Source organism: Topomyia yanbarensis, chromosome 2 (assembly GCF_030247195.1).
Source record: "Topomyia yanbarensis strain Yona2022 chromosome 2, ASM3024719v1, whole genome shotgun sequence".
Taxonomy (NCBI): domain Eukaryota; kingdom Metazoa; phylum Arthropoda; class Insecta; order Diptera; family Culicidae; genus Topomyia; species Topomyia yanbarensis.
In genome coordinates, this window is record NC_080671.1 from 100,760,552 (window position 1) to 100,783,071 (window position 22,520).

Sequence of the window (22,520 nt, forward strand, 5' to 3'; positions counted from 1 at the left end):
GACTGTTAGCTGGGAGAGAGAGCATTTTAAGGGCTATCCGCACTATGGCAGGACGGCACGGCACGGCACGAGATTTTTAGCTTCGGGTTCGCTCGGGTTGTTGATGTGATGGTGTTGGTAGCACGTCGTGCATTTGACTAGAAAAATGCATATCGTTGTGAAAGATATTCCTCGAAATGTCGTCGACGGCATTTTTGCCTCGCCGTCGGCTGGAACAGAGAGAGAGCGTGTGAGGGAATCAAAGCAGGCAAAGTGATACCGCTGCTGGTGTGGGACTGCATGTCATCCGCACAGCAAGGGATAATATGTCGTCGGTCATTTTCGGACGACAATTCATCAGACTCTTCCATAGGTGTCGCGGAGTTGGTGGTTTGGAAGCGTAAAGGTAGGGTTACCACCTCTAGAGTGGCTTTGATCCGGAGATTTTCACTGACTGGTGAATTATGAGTGAAACTAGACAGAAATTGGAAGCAAAGCGATTGCTTGACATTTTAGAGCACTTTAATCGCTTTTTATTACCTATGGAGAACCAAAATTCGGCTCAGATGCGAAAACCTTAGTTGATTTATACTACGTTCACACTACGAGTTAAAACGTGTTTTAACGCTATCTTGATGACATTTTTCTTGTTGCTAATTAATATAACATGTTTTAACTCTGTAGTGTGAACATGGTATTACTGAATTGAATTAGTTATTATTTAGGACAACTCAGAAAATTCTCAATTTGCGGGTTTTGATTAGTTGTTCTCGATCCTTCTGAAAAGAGCTAAAATGCTAGTTGGAATTTCTGTTTTCTCTGCTGATTTGGCGAGAAAATGATGCTGTCTTGTTAGCGGAGACACATTCTCCATCTTCTCAACTAAAATGTGTGCTGAATTTAGTGCTTTTTTCTGTTAATTCAACTAATATAGACTCAAAACTTTTTTGCATTAAAATTATCTAGTTTTTTAGTTGAATTCCTGATAGAAATATGCTATTTTTAGTGATGTTGTTTTGTTCAATCTAGTTTTTTCCTCAGTTGATTTACAAATGTCAGTTTTGAATTTAAGTCATTCTGTTTTTAAATTTAAAATTTTTCGTAGTTAAATTTAGAATGCAATTTTTTAAATTTACGACAGCTTTGTTTAAATTTAGCGTTTTTTCTACTGATTTTAAAAATTAAAATGCTTTTTAGACTTATGGCGATTTCGCTTGAACCTGAAACTGAGTCAGGTTGTAACTCCAACTGCTGTCAGTTCATACATTTTGACAGCAGTTGGGGTTAGGAACTGAATCAGTTTCGCCTCAAACGAAAACCCCATTATATTTCGACATTGATTTGATTCAGTTGAAGTCCTTTAGGATACAATCAATATGGGTATTTTCGAAATATTTGACGAGAGGGTGTCGGAGAACAATGTTTAGCACCATTTTTAAATCCAAGATGGTGACTTCCTTTTTAACGAAATTTACTTTATCGCTTTAAAAAAACACTTTTTTGGGAATTTTTTAGAACTTTGTGTAAAGCGGTTTGATCAAAACTTTTGTACATTATAGTGTATTATTTCAATAACATGCTGTAATTTTTCTAGGCAAAAATATCGAAAAGCAACTCGGTGCCAAAGCGTTTTGTAGAACGTCTCTGGAAAAACACGATTTGCGGTGTTACCTGCCATTCAAAAACTACTCAACCGATTTATTTCAAACTTTGCATACACATTCTGTGTAAAAAATACCTAACTCCTACGTTGAGTTTTTGAGATAATTTTTCGATTAAAGGGGTGTTTAGTAAACAAAAGGCGGATTTTTTTTTTGAAACAAAAAAAAAACAAATGAGTAAAAACCCCTTAATTGAAAATTTATCTTAAAAACTTTACGTAGGGGTTAGGTATTGTTTAAATAGAATGTTTATGTAAAGTTTGAAAGAAATCGGTTAAGTAGTTTTTGATTGGCAGGTAACACCGCAAATTATGTTTTTCCAGGGACGATCTACAAAAAGCTTCTTCACCGAGTCGTTTGTCGATATTCTTGCACAGCAAAATTACAACATTTTATTCTAATAATACACTGTAATGTATAAAAGTTTCAATCAATTCGCTTCACGCTAAGTTTAAAAAAAATCTCAAAAAAGTGTTTTTTTCATACTCAAACCTTTGCATACCCCCCCCTCAACTCTTAACGACGCAGTGGGACGTACACGTCCCACCTACTTCTCCTAAGTTTTTATTTGATTTCTAGTTAGCGTTGATATCTAAATACGAATTCTTGCTTTTAATCAACTCTTAGAGATGTAAGGAGTACAACAAGCACAAAAAATATGTAAATTTGTTAATTATTTATTAGTTATAAACAAATAAAACTCAAAAATCTCGCTTTTTACAATAAATTCGGCTGTGTTTGAACTAAAAGTCCTAGAGACCCAAACATTTTTTGTAAGTATCTCAACCATTGAACTAAATAAATATATTTTTTGCAGAATTTTTCGTAGGTCAGTTTTATTGAAAAAAAATTATTAAAATATGCAAAAATTGGGTTTATTATTATATTGGTTTATAAAAAATTAGGAAGGATAGAGATAACTTCTCAACTAGCCTAAAAATAACTTATGTGGCTTTTGAGGTCGCTGATTACGATTCTGATAGCAGAATTTGAAAATTGAAAATGGCGGCTATACAACAATGGCAGCCATTTTTTTACGAAATTTGCGAATTTTGTTACCATGCGCATAAAACTCGATTTACGAGAGATTTTGTGGCCACTGATTACGATTCTGATGTCAGAATTCGAAAATTCAAAATGGCGCCTACAAAATGGCAACTGTTGTTTACGAAATTGGCAAATTTTGTTACCGTCAGTATAAAACTCGATTCACGGTTTTTTTTGGGTCGCATAGTAGTTATACTGGATCCGCATTTTGAATTTTACATTTTTGATGTCAGAATCAGAATCAGTGACCCCGAAAACCCCCTTTTAGACCAATATAAAAAAATGTTCTAATCCACCTAGAGGTGCAATTGTGCCTTTCTCAATCATGAACACGAGAATGTTTGCGTTGTTCATATTCATTAAAAACTTTCAAATGCAAATATATTACATTTTATTTTTATACATGACATGACAAATATACAAGAAAAGAAATCATTATTCGAGTTCTAAAATTTTGTAAAAGAAAAAAGCAGCCACGGTAATATGTGTGTGTGTGTGTGTTAACCTTCCTATCTCCCACTAGCTGGTAGTGATTTACAGAAAAAAGATGTTTGCATGTATTTAAACAATCATGCAAATAACTTGGTTCACGGTTTTAGGAAGGTGTTAGCTCAATTGACTTTCCGATGACCCATTTCGTGTACAGTGCCAGACATGTTCCGAGGTCATCGTTCCATCAACTAGCCCCGCCTTACTGTAATGTTTGTATCAATTGGATTGTAACATTACAGTAAAACTTTCGATTCCATTTAAGCAGGAAATCGACGCGTATTTATTATAATGGTTCAATTTGTATATATAACATAACACATGTGTACTAAAACTTACCATTTTTTCAGTTTTCTACCTTCATTCATATCTTCCATTTATGTCTCCTTTAACTCTCATCCACATTTCTTGAATTCCTGCTTATTTAAGAAAGAAAAGGGGAAATAATAAAAAAGAACCGATAGACTCCGTGTTTTCCTCAGCGCTTCCGTTTCTCCTAGTCTGGTGTCACTGCCTGTTGGACTTGTGTAAGTTGTTCCATTGGAGATCTCCAAGGAGCTGTAATTGGAGAAAGATCTGACTTCTATCCAGAAGTATCAGTTTTTCACATTAATAGATTATATATGTACACTACAAAACAATCCCGTGTATAATGCAACCATTTTTTGAACATTTATATGTACATATATACACACATGTATACATAAAACCGATTTAATCCACCCATCAGTGGGATGAGACACCTCTCATACATATAACTGTTGTATTATTCATTAATTTGCCAAACGCACGCAAAGCTGGCAAGCAACTATATGTGAGGCAAGCACAGCCTCGAGTCCTGCACGTATAACACGTATAATAAACTGAATAAATTAAAAAAACAATAACAAAACAAACCAAAAATCAAAACAATAATGAAACAAAAAAAAGTTATTCATAAAATGGATAGAATGATCCATATAAATCAAATTAATAAAACAAATCAAATTAGCTCAAATGAAAATCAGACAATATTAAAAAAGTTATGAAATTAAGAGAGTAAACTAAATTGTTGCAAGCTAACTAACTGTCATCCAATAACTAAAAGAACTGACTAAACCGAATTAATAAAATGAAGAAACTGAACAATATATGAACTTGGGAAAACTAACAATTTAAGAAAATGATTAAAACAAATGAAATAATTAACATGAATAAAACAATAAAAAAATTATTGAATTAATAAGATAAATAATATGAATAATGTGGATAACACTAACCGCCATGTTTGAAAAATGCAAAAACAACCAAGTCCATTGCAGCCGCCAGAAAATTTGTCGTCTAAGTATTGAAATTGCCTTTAAATCGCATTCGCAAATAGCATTTATTCCTAGGGGCAATTAGCACAGGCGAGTTGAGTCAAACGTCAAACTATTAAAATCGCCTGACGATCTTAGTCCGCTTTTTTTTTTGACCGGGTACTGACTCCATTCAGATATCCGAACCGGTTCCGGAATGAGTTTAACTGGGAATCAGTGAAATCGTTGCATCAACTAGTCAAGTTCAGATGGCGCAAAAAAACAGCCACGGTAATATTGAACTGAAAAAAAGGTGCGAAATCGGCAGTCCCAAAAAGTCGATTTTCATAAAAAAAAATTTTCGTGGTAACATAAAATCTTGACGTTTCATGCATTTTAAAGATGTTTGGCATCAAAAATACGAATTCGATTTCTGAAATTTCATGGGGTCCCCCCTTTGAAAAAAATTTTGAGCTCCGGCATATATGGGAATTTCATATGTGACCGGACGGTTTAGTCTATATTTCCGGAACCTAATAAGCGATCCGTGCGAAATTTTACAGACATCTGTGGGGATAATATAGCTATCATTTGGGACTAAGTTTGTGACAATCGGCCCAACCATTTCCGGGAAACTGATGTGAGTTCGTAAATTTTTAAAGGTGGCCGTTTTTCCCGGGCACTTCCGGAACCGTCTATGGTGGACAAGGTAGTCAATGAAAGTTTGTTTGGCCGTCGGTGACCTAGAACTGCAAATTTAAGTTGTTTGAGAGACATTTTAGCGAAATTTTTACCTTTTTTGCTTTCATCGGAGTATCGGTTTGAATCACAATTTGCTCTGTGATCGCACGCCACAACCCGCAACTCCGGAACCAGAAGTCGGTTCGGGATAAAATTTAATAACCATTTACGGGGACGAAACATCTTTCATTTGAGACTAAGTTTGGTTGATTCGGTCTAGCCATCTCCGAGAAACCGATGTGACTGTTATTCTGAATTTGGATACTTCCGCCGGAGCTTCCGGAACCGATGATGGTGGCCAATGTGACCAAAAAGACTTTGAATGGCTGTTAATGACCTAGTACTACAAATCGAAGCAGTTGTGGTCACATTTTGGAAAAATTTTCACCATTACACATTCATTGCAGAATTTATTAAAATAACATTTTCTGCGTGATCGTGCTTATCACCCTGTAATTCCGGAACCGGAAGTCGGATCCATCAGAAATTCAATAGTAGCCTATGGAATCGTTGTATCTTTCAGTTGAGTCAAAATCGGTTCAGCCATCTCTGAGAAAAATGAGTGACATTTTTGGTCACACACACACACACAGACGCACATATACACACACATACATACATACACACGTACAGATCCTTGCTCCGCTAGAGAATGACTGATCTCAATAGTGGTATGTCTGTAACAATTTACGTACATGGAACTATTGAGAACCAGAGCTACAGGTCCAAAGCCCTGGTAAAGGAGGATGGTTGTGATGATCTGGGCCGAGGTCACCACGTAAAGCAAGGTAGGTCATAACCCCAATTCCAAGGCGTGAAGCGACCCGTGCCGAGGGATGAGTGTTCGAGGGGGTGAAAAAGATGCTCGATCGTTAACGGAGCCTGTGGGGTACCTGGGCAACCCCCACAGTAAGCGTCCCTTACCACGTTAATGCGGAGCTCTGGCGTGGCGGACATTTATTCTCGCGCTTCTCGTGGGATCAAACATGGAGTCAACAAAAAACAAAAATAAACAGTCGGAGTTGCCAAACCCCTTTGCTAGAGGTGGTTAGGCGAGGTCTCCCCCCCCCCCCCCCCCCCCCCGTGGGGAGAGTAGTGGAGCGATGAGTGCTGCATCTGAAAGCACCAGTGACCCCCCAGCAGCGGTAGGAAATAGCCCTACCAACGCACCGGACGGGCCACTATCTGCGATGCGCAAAGTGGTGGAGCAGCTCGATTCAATAATCGAGTACACTAGCGCAAAGCAAAACATGAGCAAGGAGTTAAAACAGAGTCTCCTGGAACTCCGAAAAACTGTTCGTGTCGCAAGACAGAAACAGCAGGCTTATGCCAAGAGGGTGGAATGTCGGGAGAAGTCCGACAGAGAAACCCAGACAGTGGCCTCCAAGAGGGAGGGAAAAGAGAAGGTCGATACGGGCACTCAGACAATGGCCTTCACCTTCTATGGAGCAGCCACGTCGCTCGAAGCGGCGGCCGAGTTCCCCTCGAAGGGAAAAGGCAAGGACAATCGCAAGACGTCGTCGAACGCGAAGCGCCCTAGGAAGTCGCCAGGACAAGGACAAATACGCCGATGTCCTAAAGTCGATGAAGGCGGCCGAAAGCCTTTCGGCCCTTGGGCAAGATGTGCGTAGCGTGAGACGCACCAACACGGGAGAAATGTTTCTGGTGCTGAAGCGAGGCGCACAATCTAGTGCGGTATACAAGGCCTTGGTCCAAGAGGTCCTTGGTGAAGGCGCCCAAGTCAGGTCGCTAGGGGCGGAAATGACTCTCCAGTGCAAGCATCAGGACAAGTTCACGACCGCAAAAGATGTCGTCGCAGCCGTTAAGGAACAATGCGACGTCACAATCGAGCGGGCCTCTGTGCGTTTTAGAGATGGACCCTCTGACACCCAAGTAGCCTACCTCAGGCTACTGAAGGCGGATGCCAAAAAGGTAACCGAGAAAGGGAAGCTGAAGATCGGCTGGTCGGTATGCCCTATTAGCATACCCCAGCCGCCTTCAGTGGATAGGTGCTATTGGTGCCTTGAGTCCGGCCACAAAGCCTACGAGTACAAGAACACAGACAGGAGCAAATTATGTCGTCGCTGCGGCGAGGAGGGGCATAAGGAGCGGGGTTGCACTAAGGCGTACAAGTGCCTTATCTGCACCGCCAAGAAGCAAGCCCATAAACATGCTATGGGCGGACCTTCGTGTCCCTTCGGTGAGGCAAATAAGAAGAAGCCGTGAACGTCACACAGCTAAATCTTAACCATTGTTTTTGCGTCACTATCCTTCACGTTATGGTTAAGATGATGTCATCTAGTGACGAGCGACAGTACTTGTACCAGTGTTAGTGAGCGTTACCAATTTTAAGACATAAAAGGTAATGTGATGTAAATCAAATTGACACTTTAACACTTTAGTTCAATCAATATTGAGCAGAATCCGAAAAGTAATACGAAACAATAGCCACACTACCAAACACTAAAGATAGATTTTTTTTATATTGTAACGACATTTAATTAGCAAGGGACTGGAAGGTGAAGTATTTTTTTCAAATTTTAAGAGCCATAGTACTCAAGGAAGAGCAAGGATTTGAAGTAAGAAAGTTTAGAAAAGCGTGGAGTAGGGTCAATGAACAAGCTTAGAGTTCCCGGCTGCTTAACTCTTTGTCTTCTGCAACTTCAAATCCTTGCTCTTCCTTGAGTACTATGGCTCTTTATATTTGAAAAAATACTTCACCTTCCAGTCCCTTGCTAATTAAATGTCGTTACAATATGAAAAAGGAAAAAGGTTGACTCACTCTAAGTCGTTTCGGTAAAAAAAGGAAAAAAAAACTAAAGATTGAATCTTACTACTGGATCATTAACTTCATTTACGTGTTTACATTTTTCAAGAAAATCGATTCAAAATCATTCCGAAGTTTTAAAGGTTGAACAAACAAACATATTGTTATATTTAGAAAAATGAGCTCTATCGGTCTATGAAATAAAAGCAGAATTTTATGTTTTACTTAATGACTCAATTGCATGAAAATTACACGATATTCAACAAACGAGACAAAAGAAAGTGATTAATTTTTCATACTGTTTAGGTTGGTCTTATCGTTTCATCCGCCACTGTATCTTATCCCTCGAGTTATACGTACCAAATCACCGCAACCGATGTACTCCATAATCATCGTCAACGGTTCCTTGATGGTACAGCAGCCGAGCAGGGTGACAATATTGGGATGACGACCGACTCGTTTCATCATCGTTATCTCGTCCAGGAACTCATCAAACTCGTCCGCTTTGGGGCACTCTAGAAGAAAGAGAAAATCATTCAACGGTGGGTATGGTTGATGATTGATGTAAACGCAGCACAGAAAATGGTGCAGGTGTATATCGTGGCCTAATTATTTCCGAGTATACATTGTGTAGTTATCTGGTTGCTTTTACTCAGATAGCCAATAAACAGTTCCTCCCGGACTGAACCAGAGCAAATCGAGCTGGACCTTTGACAAATCTGACGAAACTTTCCACATATTATTGCGGTACAGATGAGCAGTTTGTGGTCTTGAAAATATTTTTCCGGAAAAGTACCGTCTTCAAAGGCAACTGTATGCCAAAAATGGTATATAAAAGTCGCGGATTGTATGCTGTTTTATACGTCTATCTTTTTATGCGGATAGTTCAATATGCGGTGTTTTTTTAAACGGATTTCGAAAGTTATGAAGCTAAACTACACACCAGATGCCAAGAAAATGAAACGAGCTTTTGAAAATTCAATCGGCCTATCACTGAGTCGATACTTAGTCCCTGCAGGAATGTCTGTTCCAAATTTTCACCAAATTGGACAATCCTAGCTACCGGACTGTGTTCGAAGTTTGTACGAGATTTTTCGACAATTTACACGGAGAAAGTCTTTTAATTTGCATTTTCACCGCTGGCGGCTTGTAGGCATTAATTTATCAATGCAAGTGAAAATAAGAAAGTTAATTTTATTGCCTATCATTTTATCGAAGATTACAAATTAATCTAGCTTCCTTAAGAGAAAAGCATAAGCATAAGAGATCGCCCGTAGTTGCTACTCCGTTATTGACCAGAACCAAATTAGGTTGCAAAATGTTCATTGGAACAACATGCTTGGGAATAACATGATGAGCCACATTGTACAATCTATTTTGATCCCTGCATGCTGATCAATACCGACGCCGGCCACGTCCGAATGCAGATCTTCTGGGAAAGGAAGGAATGTTAGTCCGATAGTTGCTACTAGAGACCGAGGAATCCTCTGCATCTCCACATGTATCACGGGAATGGGAGAGTTGTTAGTAAGTGTGCCAGTGGCGTTATCATGTAATAATTGCTCTGGGCAGCCGGCTGCCGAGAATGTGGGAAATTTATCATTTGTTGTATTAATACGATTAGCAAAATAAGCAACTTGAACTCCGGAAAGCCGGCTATAAGGAGCACTGCTTATATTTCTTAATAATATTCAATCTCGCGACGAATTTTTTCGTGGTTTCTATCGTGTCGGTGCTGATTTTACCCGGTGATCGTTTGAATAAAATGAGGAATCTTATACAGAAGGTTCATCACACTCTTCCATAGGTGTCGCGAAGTTGGTGATTCGCTCCATGCAAGCGATGCGACCTGTACATAGTTCATTAGGTAGTAGTTTAGTAAGTTTTCGAGAACACGATCGCTCGAAAAAGAAGATCTTGTTTAGTTTTTGGTTCTTTTTAAACACTGCGTAGCCGGCTACCGAGAGTATCCTATGTTTTCTAAACAAAAGCAATTTCAACTCCACACAGCCGATCGTGGGAGTATTGCCTAGAAAAGCTAATCTTATCTGCATAATAGGCCGGATCACTATTTATTGCGACATTATTTAGACTAATTTCGCTATACCTTCTCCACAATATATTTTTTGGGTTGCAAACTACCGAGTGATAACACGTTATACACACAAAGAGTTATGATAGCTCGAGATGTTATAAATCAACGAAAGTATTTCCTATTTCTAATATCGGATTGTTTGCGAAATACACGTATACGAACGATTATATCGAACATTAAAGGGAAATACAGAGGCTCGTTAACGATGCACGGGCTTGCCACCAATAACGGAACTTGAAATTAGATTCATTAAAACAGACGCGGCGAATTTTCAGTACGTATTGACCCGCGATCATCGATACTAGTCAAATTAAAGTCTTATTGGAGCTGATTTCCCAACAACTATTCATTTGGACGGCATTGTTTTCTCCGCTAGATCTGTTCGCACCCTCTCATTCTGCTACTATTGGCAGAAGGCTGATAGCACCCAGTCGTCGCCGGTCTAAGGACCAAATGACATTAATAAACTTAGACTCGCGTGGAGGCATGAGATAGAATTGAAAGCTGAATGAACATGACAGCAAAACACTTATTCTTCGTGCTGACATAACTGAAGGTAATTGCTTACCGGTCCCCGATTCCTCTCGCGAATTGTCAATTCTCAAACCTTATACATGATTGAAGTCATCATTCTACTCAAATAAGACCATGTGTTTTCCCTAAGCACATTGAATGCTCTTTGGATCAGTTCCCCCGTTGGTAAAACAAGCCCTAAAGAAACATAGAAATTAGTTTGCTCAGTCCAAAGAAAAGTTTGCCGACCGGCAGATACGTGTTCCCGAATATTAAAGAATCAAAACCTCTCCTCATACGCAATAAAATAAGAAAGTAAAAAAACAGTTGAATATCCAAGGCGGCTCATTTCCAAAGATAGCACCGCCTATAAAACACCCAATAAAACATAGGTGACAAGGGACGCGGACGAAATTAGCTGAGCTGGAGTGGCTGGTTTGCCACCTATTTTTCGGGCGAAGAATTTTGGGGCGACACCTGGTAGTCGCTAGTCGCTGGTGAAACGCCAATTATTTGAATATGCTAATTTTTCTTATTGCCGTATCTTTTTTCACTTTTCGGATTGAATTTTTTTCTCTGAAAAACCATTTTTCACTATCTTTAGAATATACACTGTGTTTCTAGATGTTTTCTGTGCACTTTTATTGTCCTTGCATCGGGAATCGACGGCCCGTAATGCGAGGAAAAGATATTTTTTCATTTGCCGGATTTCGATTTTCACAAACTGTCACCACTCGCGTCACTCAAAAATATGCCGAAAATGCTTTTATAAGCCACTTAACTTTATATAATCGTAAAATTGCACCCTTATTGACACTTTCTATAACCGGGAGGCAGTACACTGCGCCGAAAATAATGAAAATTAACCGACTCGAAGGGAGCTCTACAAGAGTCAACCGCTCGCGACGAAGATACACACTCGAATCCAATTAATCTAGCTTCCTTAAGAGAAGTTGTCAAACTCAGATCGTATCAATCACTTGGAATGATCGGTTGAGTTTTTATAGCCCTGGCATTTCCGACCCTGTGGTCGGAAATGCCAGAAACGCGAACTTTATTCACTAGAGGCCAAACCATCGAATATATTCACAGGGTGTCTTTGAAGAAATTGTTTGTATGGATACAAATCTCATAAAAATTAAAATCAGGTATTATGATCGAATAAAGAAATTAACTTGTTATACTGACGAGGTAGAAATTTGGTGTTTTTGACAAAGTTTTAGAAATGCTCGCCATATTTTTAAAGAACTTGAACTTGACTTAAGGTTATCGATTTATAAAATGTTGTCTATGGCAACCCGCTTAAATGTAGTTTTTTTAATTAGTATCCCCTGTTCTTTGTATTTAAAACACAGTTCTAAGCATGTTTAAAATTAAACAACAAATGGAACTGTGGTGCATACCAATTTAAATTTTACAACTAAACTATTTCAAATTATAAAACAAACCGCTATACTGGGGATGTAATTGTCTCAGTTCTAGTTCCACATTGAAACACATAAATAAAACGCTGCAGAACATGTAGTTAGTTAGCTAGTTAGTTGTTTATTGTATCTTCAACCACGGCGAGTCATTCGCTGATAATTCTATATAAAAATACAATACATTTCAATAGGATTCTTGATTGATAAAAATATACTTAATTGCTGAATTAGACAATATCTTCTCACAAACTGAATTTATTGGATTCTGAGGTGATTATGACTTTTATTGGTTGTTTTTGATAGAAATACACCGAAAAAAATTCACGAATTTTTGACGGTAGGTAGGGATCATTACCTATTATTACCTAAAATTATCTATCTTGAAACAAAATTTCATCCAAATCAAAGATGGTGTTGTATGTCAGAGCAATATTGGTAGCGAGTTGAGTCGACATGAGAGATGAGATCAATAATCGTTAGTGAGGCAGCTCATCTCACCATTACTGCTATACATGACATTGCTCTCGCTCACCACAGATTCAAGACGAAGGTTCATGATTCTCTCTCCGCCTTTCACATCTACTTAGTTAATAAGAGCCCGTTAGTTACAACCAAGTCATCGAAGAAGTAGCATTAATAAATTGTCAATCGATTTAGTATTCTCGGCTTAAATAAAGTGTGTTGTGAACTAAATCCTTGATGGGTTGCACTTGCAACAAATCCAACACTCGCGACGTTAGCTTACGGTGTCGATTTTGTTCGCGGGAATTCGAGAGGTTCGCGTGTACTAATGGGCCTTCGAATTTTTGATGGGAAGAAAAAAGACGTGGTGTATCTTACGCATTTATATTTAGTCTAAACACTACAATTCATTTGCTTGCCTTCGTGGCATTTGAGTGTATAGGTAGAAACCTGCGTTTGCCATTTCTTGCTACCAACCAAACCGCATATTCTTATTTTATTTACACTCTTATTTCTAACTAGCTATATTAAAATTCATTTCACAAATAAAACATTTTATTAATTTTGAATTGTTCTTATTTCGGCTTCACAACAAAGTGAGTGGCATTTCGGCCTACGATAGCGAGAAGCAGGAAAGGGTGAGCAACTTTGGCGATTCTGGTTCCCTATGCAACATACTGGTGCCGTGACCAGGATCTTTGACCTGCATGCTGCATGAGTTCCACCTTTCCTTTTAAACGCTATTGCGTAATTGTTCGAACCAACAAAGGAAGTCACCGCCATTACTGGACGCCAACCGAAAACAAAGGGCTCGATTGTTCGTGTACTGATGTACTAGCTGCCTTTGAACCCAACTGGAGAAAATCGCTTGCTGTCCAATTCACGGCCTAATCAAATTAGGCAGCAGGTAATTAGCTGTCCAACGTTCCCTACTTCATAAATTGGTGCGTTTAGATTTTGTTTTTTCTTTCTTACGTGATCGGTGACTTTCTTTAACTGGAGTCTAAACTTGGAGCTGCTGTGCTGCCATTTTGATCGGAGATATTGTGCAACGAACAAGAACACCTTCGTACGTTGATTTCGGATCTACAACATTTGGCTGAATTTTTCAAACATACAAGGCAAATTTCTGCCTTGGATAAGGTTAGTACCTTTCCAAGATCTACCCCTTATATCGCCAGTGCTATCTGGTTTTATTTTCACAGACGAGCTTCGTTTTTATATTTCCTGCTGACCCCGTGGATTGGTGATATTGAACATTGTTGCAATGAGTGAAATGAGAAGCAAGCAGCAGCTCAACACAAGGCGCATGACACTGCTCGCTTCACTGAATCGAGCGGAACAATTCCTGCAGGGGTACGTGGCTGACCGGGACGTGCTGCAAGTGGCAATCCGGTTAGAAAATCTTGAGTTACTCTGGCACGGGCTGGAAGAGACACAAGCGGCTCTTGAGGATCTGGAAACCATGAATGAAGGTATGGTGAGGAACCTACAATATCGCTCTGATTTTGAGCCTAAACTTTTTTTTCAATAAAAGCTGGCCTTATTGCAAAGCTACCTCCTGCAATCAATCCTAAGATCTGAGCCCTTACAAAACCCTACCCCCTGTCCCATTCTGGTCTAGCCGGTTTGAAGTTGCCAACAATTTCGCTCCCTGAATTCAACGGGGACTACCAAGAGTGGTTGAGATTTCACGACACCTTTTTTGCGCTTATCCATGCAAATCCGGAAGTGGCATTCAGAAATTCCACTGTTTGCGTGCTGCTGTTAAGGGCGAGGCAGCTCAAGTGATCGAATCCAATCGAAGGAAGAATCAGCTGCCGCGCTACATGAACTAGTGGATGAGTTTGAGAGGCATACGAAAGTATTGAAGCAGCTAGGCGAACCTACTGGAGCATGGAGTACGATATTAGAACATTTACTTTGTACGAGACTGCACAGTGAGACACTAAAGATGTGGGAAGAACATGCTTCCAACTTGGAGGAGCCATCCTACTCTAATTTGGTGGAGTTCTTACAACGGCGTATGCGGGTTACGGAGTTTATATTAGTGAAACAGGATCATATGAGTTTTGGTTCGTCTTCGAACAGTGGTGCCGAATCATACTCTCGAAGTGGGCATACTGGAGGTAATCAACAGCACACACATACGAATGAAATGAGGTTGTCTACGCATGCGGTAACGGAGGAAGCTAGCAGTTCTTTTGAGCGCCCCGGAATTTCTATGACTCAGCTGAAAAAAATATCTTTGCGCGAGAGGTTCAGTCTAGTTAACAATAAGCGACTCTGTTTCAACTGTCTTCATAGCGATCATTTTGTCAGCAATTGTCCGTGTCAAACTAATTGTCATAGGTGTCGTAAACGTCATCACACACTCCTGCATCCGGGTTTTGTAAATGATTGGTCTTCGCTCAGCAGTCAGTATGTTGGTAGCACCGAAGATCGTCATCAGTACTCTGCACAAACGAACGTCGCAACATGAAGTACTGAGCCTGCAACATCATTGTCCATCGCTGCGGTCAATGTTTAAGCGTCATCCCTTTCAAGGGTTCGAAATAACAGCGTGTTTATGCTCACCGTAGTACTGGCTGTTAAAGATGCGTACGGTCAAGACCATTTCGCAAGGGCATTGGTAGATTGTGCTTCCCAGCCAAACCTCATCAGCGATCGAATGGCACAAATACTCAGGCTTAAGAGAAGAAAGGTCAATGTGCAGCTTCAGGGCCCAGCCGGCATTGCTGTGCGCTCTTTTGACTCAGTATTTACGCAGATTCGATCCCCGCGTGACGGCTGACCTGCCCGAGCAAGATATTTGTATCCAGGATTGGCACACGCCTAAAGATGTATTTCTCGCGGACCCGAATTTCCACAAACGAGCGGGAATCGACATGATCATCGGCTTGCATCACTTCTTCGCTTGTTTTAAGTCTGCCGCACGCCTGCATCTTGCGAAAGATCTTCCCGAATTGATTGATAGCATTTTCGGTTGGATTGTTGCTGGGTCTGGTGACCTCATACCCACCTCACCAGAATCTGTGCAATGTCATGTGACAGCTATATGTCTTACTGCCCTGGAAGAAAGCCTTGAGCGTTTCTGGAAAATAGAAGAAGTGGCAGCACGCTCTGATTATTCCGTCGAGGAAAGGAAATGTGAGGAACATTATTCATCAACCATTACGAGAGACTGCACAGGCCGGTACACTGCGTCACTACCCCGTCATCCGGATTTCGAGGTCATGGTCGGGGATTCAAAAATGGCAGCTCTACGCAGATTCAAGCTACTGGAGGGAAGACTCGAGCGGAATCACTCCCTAAAAGATGAATATCATAAGTTTATGAGCGAATACATCTCTCTTGGCCACATGCGAGTAGCATCACAGCTTGAACAACAGAAAATAAAAGGCTATTATCTTCCCCATCATCCCGTTGTGAAAGAGTCCAGCACGACAACGAAAGTCCGTGTTGTCTTCGACGCCTCTTCCAAGACAACTTCCGGATTTTCCTTAAATGATGCTTTACAAGTTGGACCTGTGGTAACTTCTTTCAATAGTTTTGAGGTTCCGTACGTACTTGATCGCGGTAGTGGCGGACATTGAAAAAATGTATCGCCAAATAAAAGTAGCACCAGCTGATGTCCCATAAAAGCGGATATTTTGGCGGTTTAACCAATCAGATCCCATTTAAGTTTACGAATTGCTCACGGTAACGTATGGTCTTGCTCCGTCTTCGTTTTTGGCAACACGAACGCTTCAACAGTTAGCCGATGACGACGGTGCCGCGTACCCACTAGCGGAGCCAATCCTCCGCAAAGGTTTTTATGTCGACGATTGTCTTGGTGGTAAGTAATCCATGGAAAGGGCAGTGCAGATGCGCGATGAACTAATCGAATTGCTTCGGAAAGGTGGATTTAGTCTGCGAAAATTTATTTCGAATAAATCGGAGGTCCTTCACGGCTTATCTCCAGAGCAAATCGGGACGGAATCATCACTAATGTTCACCGCACAAGGATCAATTAAGGCGCTAGGAATTGGGTGGGAACCCGGGCTAGATATGCTCCGTTTTGATTCCACGGTGCAACACCCCGATGGCATACCTACAAAAAGGTCAAAATTATCGTCTATTTCACAACTTTTCGACCCACTTGGACTTATCGCTCCAGTTGTGATACGTGGAAAATTACTCCTGCAGGACCTATGGCTTACGTATTGTGAATGGAATCAGCCGGTTCCAGCAAGTGTCGTTGAAAAGTGGGGTACATACTTTGGCGAACTCTCCAAAATTTCCGAATATCGGACTGAGCGCTATGCCTTTCTTCCAAACTCTACAATTCAACTGCACACATTTTGCGATGCTTCGGAAATAGCCTTTGGGGCTCTTCCAAGACAACCTGGACAACTGGTGGTTGTTCTTGATGAGTTCCAATCTCCATTGAAATGGCCATTGGCCCGTATAATCAAACTACACCCTGGGAAGGACGACCTCACCCGTGTTGTTACATTGCAAACAAGCAAAGTCATCATAAAGCGACCGGTGGTAAAAATTTGTTTGCTGCCTACTGAACCAGAGGTAAACACCACGACACCGGAGCACGAAGATGCCAGTCCATAAACACTCCTCGCCTCCAGCACTGGACCTAGAAAGCAGATTTTAGTAAATAAGGTGTTTTTTTATGTTGTATACAAGCACTTCCAAAATGTAAAATTGATTATGATAGGATAAGTAAAAATTTTAGTGGCAGGCTTATGTTCCACATGTTAATATGAAGATTGAAAATGTTCCACATGTTAATATGAAGATTGACGTTTCAAGGTGGTGGCGATGTTGTATGTCAGAGCAATATTGGTAGCGAGTTGAGTCGACATGAGAGATGAGATCAATAATCGTTAGTGAGGTAGCTCATCTCACCATTACTGCTATACATGACATTGCTCTCGCTCATCACAGATTCAAGACGAAGGTTCATGATTCTCTCTCCGCCTTTCACATCTACTTAGTTCATAAGAGCCCGTTAGTTATAACCAAGTCATCGAACAAGTATCATCAATAACTTGTCAATCGATTTAGTATTCTCGGCTTAAATAAAGTGAGTGGCATTTCGGCCTACGATAGCGAGAAGCAGGAAAGGGTGAGCAACTTTGGCGATTCTGGTTCCCTACGCAACAGATGGTTTTATTTGGTAAATCGATTTCAATTTTTTTTTTAGTGTAGGAGTCAATGACGAATTTTTTCGATATTTTTATTAAAAAAATAGACTAGTTATGTAAAAATCACTCTAACCACATTTTTTTGCAGGATTTATCTTTTTTAGACAAAAGCCATTTGAAAAAACGGTAAAAACAGTTTGACCCTTTTCAAAAGACAGTCTAAATTATTTTTGGAAAAACAAAGTATGCAAAGTGGCTTTTTGTGACAACGTCTTCATGTACAGAAAGTTTCATTAAAATCTGAGAGGGTGCTGCCAACTCTGAATACGATTTAACGCGAAATTCGTCAAAAGCCATAATGAAAATAAAAAAGTTTACGTATAACTACGAATGATTCATCATATGTACGAAAAAATCGTATATTTTACCAAAGTTTTCTGTACGAAACCTATTCCTAGCAGATTTACGAAGATATTCTGTCAGTGAGTAGATTATTGAAAATTTAATTGGAAAATGGAATTTCATATTTCGTGGAAGAACTGAGTATTTCATTTGGCGAGCGTGGGCTTCCTCATCACAACCCTAGTAACAATTTAAGTTTTATGATAGAATTATAGCTACTCATAAAACTTAGATTGCACTTGTAGCGTGCTATAAAATTTCAATTGTTACTTGGGAATCCTCAATATGGAGCTACTCGTTTTGAAAATATTTTCCTGAACAGACCAGTTTATTTTTGCTAGAATGATCAGCTACATAATGTTTATCAGCTAGTGAGATAATTGACAATTTGAAATAATGATTAGTTTAAAAGTATATTAGAGAGCATGGTGTTGTACCTGGTTTAAGAATTTTGTTACTGTTAAATGACTTTCAATAAATTATGTTTCAAACGGAAGGATGTATAGCAAATTGTAACATATGGGAGCAGGAGCATGAGCTAGAACGTGAGTCGATAGTAGCGATAGATTGAAATCCGCGAAATATATTGTACCCTCTTGAAAAAAGATACATTTTTGGTGTTACCCTGGCCGTGTCCTGTACCCTTTAATTTTTTTCCAGGAATATTCAGCCGCTTTTGATAAAAGCAGGGGCTTACCACAATACTACGCTATACTCCGCTCCGCCCAAACAATGCATAATTAAATTGTACCATCTGCCTAGTGACTACAATCCCAGCAAGCCCCGTATTGACACAGAATACTCACTTTTCAGTTGCTTCACGGCAACGATCAAGGTCCCGTTGCAGCCGGGCAGTTTACTCGCGCAAGCCATGAATACACGCCCGAAGGCACCTTTGCCAATTTCCCGTCCGATGCGAAGACACGAATGAGGCACTTCCAGCATATCCGCATCTCCCCTGGCCCGGGCTTCCTGTGGGTGTACCGTGGGTGTGTTGTTATTCAATTGGTCTCTGTCATTGCTTGAATATTCAGCTTACCAGAATGTCCATATCAGTATACAGCCTATTTTCCTCCATCTGAAACGGTGGATGATGCCGGTCGACACTGGGAAATAGAAAGAAAATCGAAAACAGATTAGCCATCAGACGGTGTCTTGGGGTTGATAGTTTCGGCAACAGCTTTTCGAGGCCTTTCAGAATAAGATTATGAGCACTCCGAATAGCTGTACTGGACGTCAAATTGATACGAATTTAATTTATGTTGTAACTATTTACAGCAGGATGCCCAGAAATAAAACAAATTTTTAAAACTCAATCTTGGGCACCCTTGAGTCGATTCCCATGAGGAGTGTCTGCTTCAAAATTGCTGTCCTCTTATTCTGTTTTTTTAGTATACATAACCGAGGTTGGAAACTGGCTTCAAACAAACGATTTCACGGCAGTTGCGCCCTGAAATACGGCAGTTTCGACCTCAAGCAAGAGCGACATAGACAGCATCCGCCAAAAGAGACACAAATCATGTTTCCATGGTTTTGATCTAAATTCAACCGCTCACTGCATTCCATCATTTTACATTCTTTCACCCATGAAACATGCCGAAAGTGTGTATGGATAGCTCTTCTACTGGTACGGTTGGCGTTGTAAATGAATCCGTATTGGATGGGGTCGTCAAATTCAATAGACAAGTTTCCCATTCTTTTCGTGCTTGACAACCACAGTTTCCATATCCGTGTGGATGCTATAGATATAGCAGTTACTGATGGTGCAACCTAAAGAGACTAGAATAACAAAGAGACGCCATGTTCCGTTTGGAATTCCAATTTTACTGTCAATGTCATTCCAAACGAACAAGAGAGTTGTCAATCGTAAATGTTTAGCATTATGTGGCATTGTTTTTAAGGAAGTATTGTTATGCAATTCATTAAAATTACCAAATATTTTAAAAAATAATTATATCCTTAAACCAAATTTGTTACAATACCATCGTGTTTAGAAACGCTAAAGAGAAAAGGACTTGGTTTGATGGGAGCAAGAAATTCAGCATGAGGGTAACGAATACCAAATGATGCAAATAATAAATTTTGGCCTAATATGGTTTTGCTGCTGCAAAATCCGATTCCTGTGGATATTACTATGTTTTAGCTGGTCGAGGAACTCAGCAGACCAGAAGTCGCATCGGATTTTTATATTGGTTAGAAGAAACAAACGGAATAACAACAAACAAGTTTGGTGAGGCTTGCACATTTGCAGTGTTACCTGTGACCTGTAGCCTGGTTGCTAGTTGAATTGTTTTCACTTAATTAAGATGGCGTCATTTTGTTATTCTAGTCTCTTCAGTGCAACCATTATTTCATGACATCCGCTTTGTTAGCGACTCACTCCATGACATCCAGTGCCAAGCTTGGGTGAAATATATGGGTTGCATCGAAGACTGCATATCAAGATGACTGGCAACTCTGTCCAGAATCTGGAGAGAGTAACAAAAACGCCATTTGCGGGTAAAGGTGGTACTTTTCATAGAGATGCATACACATGGACACTTTTACATTAATCTTCACACCTTCTTGCCAGGGATGTAATGCATCTCAGAGCAAATAAAGAGAAGAATAAAAAACGCTCTTTGCACTTTTCGTGCGAACCACCGTTCTTCTCTTTCACAGTTATCCTCTTCACTCCGATGTGTGTCCTTCCATACGTTCATTCTACTCGATGGCTGCACACCTCAAAGAGTACAAAAAAGAGGCTCTTTAGTGTGAATCTTGGTCCCACGCGCACGGAAGCAGAGAAGGTAACCAAAAAACATTTTAAAACCGTTCTTCTGATCAAACTTTTTTCTGAATTGTACTTTGATTTGCTTTCCTACCTATTTGCCAGTGAGGGAATGCACAAAAAAGTGGCTCTTCAAGGTGACTCTTTGAACGAAATTGTGCAGCTCTTGGTGCACAGATCTTTCTCTTTTTCGTTTTCAAGTTTCTCTTTGTGCGGTCGTTCTGCACATCGCAGTGTTATTGTGCTGCTCCATTTTTCAGCAAATAACAAGCCTGCTTCCTGCAATGGAGGCGCTGTAGCCTCGTATGTGTGGGGGAAGGAAAGAGATGTCAGTCTTCTTAATATGTAGTCTTCGGTTAAATTCACATACCACATAGGACCCATTGCTGATAAATGTCCTGAAGCCAAATCCATCCATATGACGGATTCCATGAGAAAACGGCTGACCATAAGACATGGCCATCTCGCCGATTCGAACAAAACTTTGCAGTTGTGTTCTTTTGGTGAAGCAATTTTTCGAAAGGGCGTAGAAGTTTTTGCATGCATTACTTTCAAAAACAAGTTGTTCGATTACCGCTTATTGTACTGTAAACTATCTGAGAATAAGTTAGGGGGGCTTCTCATTCAAAATTTTCAAAAATTAGTTTTTTTTTTTCATTTTTTTGAAAGTTATAAGTGGGTACTACATTGTGTTAAACGGGTTTTTCGAACTTTTAAAAAAATTCTACAGACCATTGTTCGAAGCGGCGTTCTGATCGCCAGGGGACGCTCCCGACTTGAAACGCTCGCCGCAGGTAGAAACCTTTCCATGGCATTATGAACGTTGCCAGAATGCTTCACGTTGCACTGCACATGTCTACAGGTCTCGAGAACGAATTTCACGACATGATCTGTAGAGGCATCGCAGAGTAATCGTGAGTTATCAAACAATCACAGAAAGCGATGAAAAATTAATTTTTTTGGACAAAACTGTTAGTCACATTTTAATCCGTCATATTGGAATTTTATCTTTTTTTGATGCAAATTAACTCAAATTTGTGTTCACAATTCACAAAACTTTTTTTTTCTGATGTTGGCTGAAATATCACTCAGTTTTTTAATGGAGCTCTACTATATTGATTTGGTCATTTTGAATTCTGAAAAACTGAATTCAGTGTGCAAAACCCACGCGTTTATCTCAAAACATGATTTTTCAAAGCAGCATACTGCATCTCATTTCAAAACGGTTCAATTTAAAAACTCCAAGAAACCCTTTTTATTGGAGGAATGACCTACGAAATATACACATTCTTTGTATTCACTATTTTTAGTGAGGCTACAGTGGAAAATGGGCTGAAAAATTTCATCCAAAGTTAGAAATTGCACCATTACGTCTAATTTGAAGTTTTGAATCCGTTCTTAGGTCATTCTTCCAATACATTTGGTTTACTTTCGAGCCTTATTATTAGATTTGTGTTTCAGTTGGATCCTGAGGCAGCAGGCTGTACGCAGTTTTGGAATTCCACGCGCACCTAACTTTAGGCAGAACTACAGATACTTTATACACAGACTTGCGGAGACATAATCAGTAAAACTAGCAACCATGGATGTAAACTAACATCACGGAAAATAAGGTTGCACAGGTTGTTTATGTTATAAAGGCCCGCACAGAGTGAAGCCAAATCTACCAATCGAACATGTTGTATCAGCATTCGAAGAGATATTTGTTTCAGTCTAACTGTTATACTGGAATCCAATAACCATGTACTC

General features: G+C 39.9%; 1 protein-coding gene across 3 annotated transcripts in view; it reads right to left on the reverse strand.

The window, feature by feature from the left end:
- Positions 1–22,520, reverse strand: part of LOC131679013 (tyrosine-protein kinase Mer) — a 424,032-nt gene that overhangs the window by 21,031 nt on the left and 380,481 nt on the right. For all 3 annotated transcript variants that reach the window (XM_058959521.1, XM_058959522.1, XM_058959523.1), the window contains 3 exons: positions 19,041–19,107; positions 18,808–18,973; positions 8,322–8,476 (listed from right to left, as the gene is read on the reverse strand). In XM_058959521.1, the coding sequence (XP_058815504.1) occupies positions 8,322–8,476; positions 18,808–18,973; positions 19,041–19,107 (388 nt within the window). The remainder of the gene's footprint in view (positions 1–8,321; positions 8,477–18,807; positions 18,974–19,040; positions 19,108–22,520) is intronic.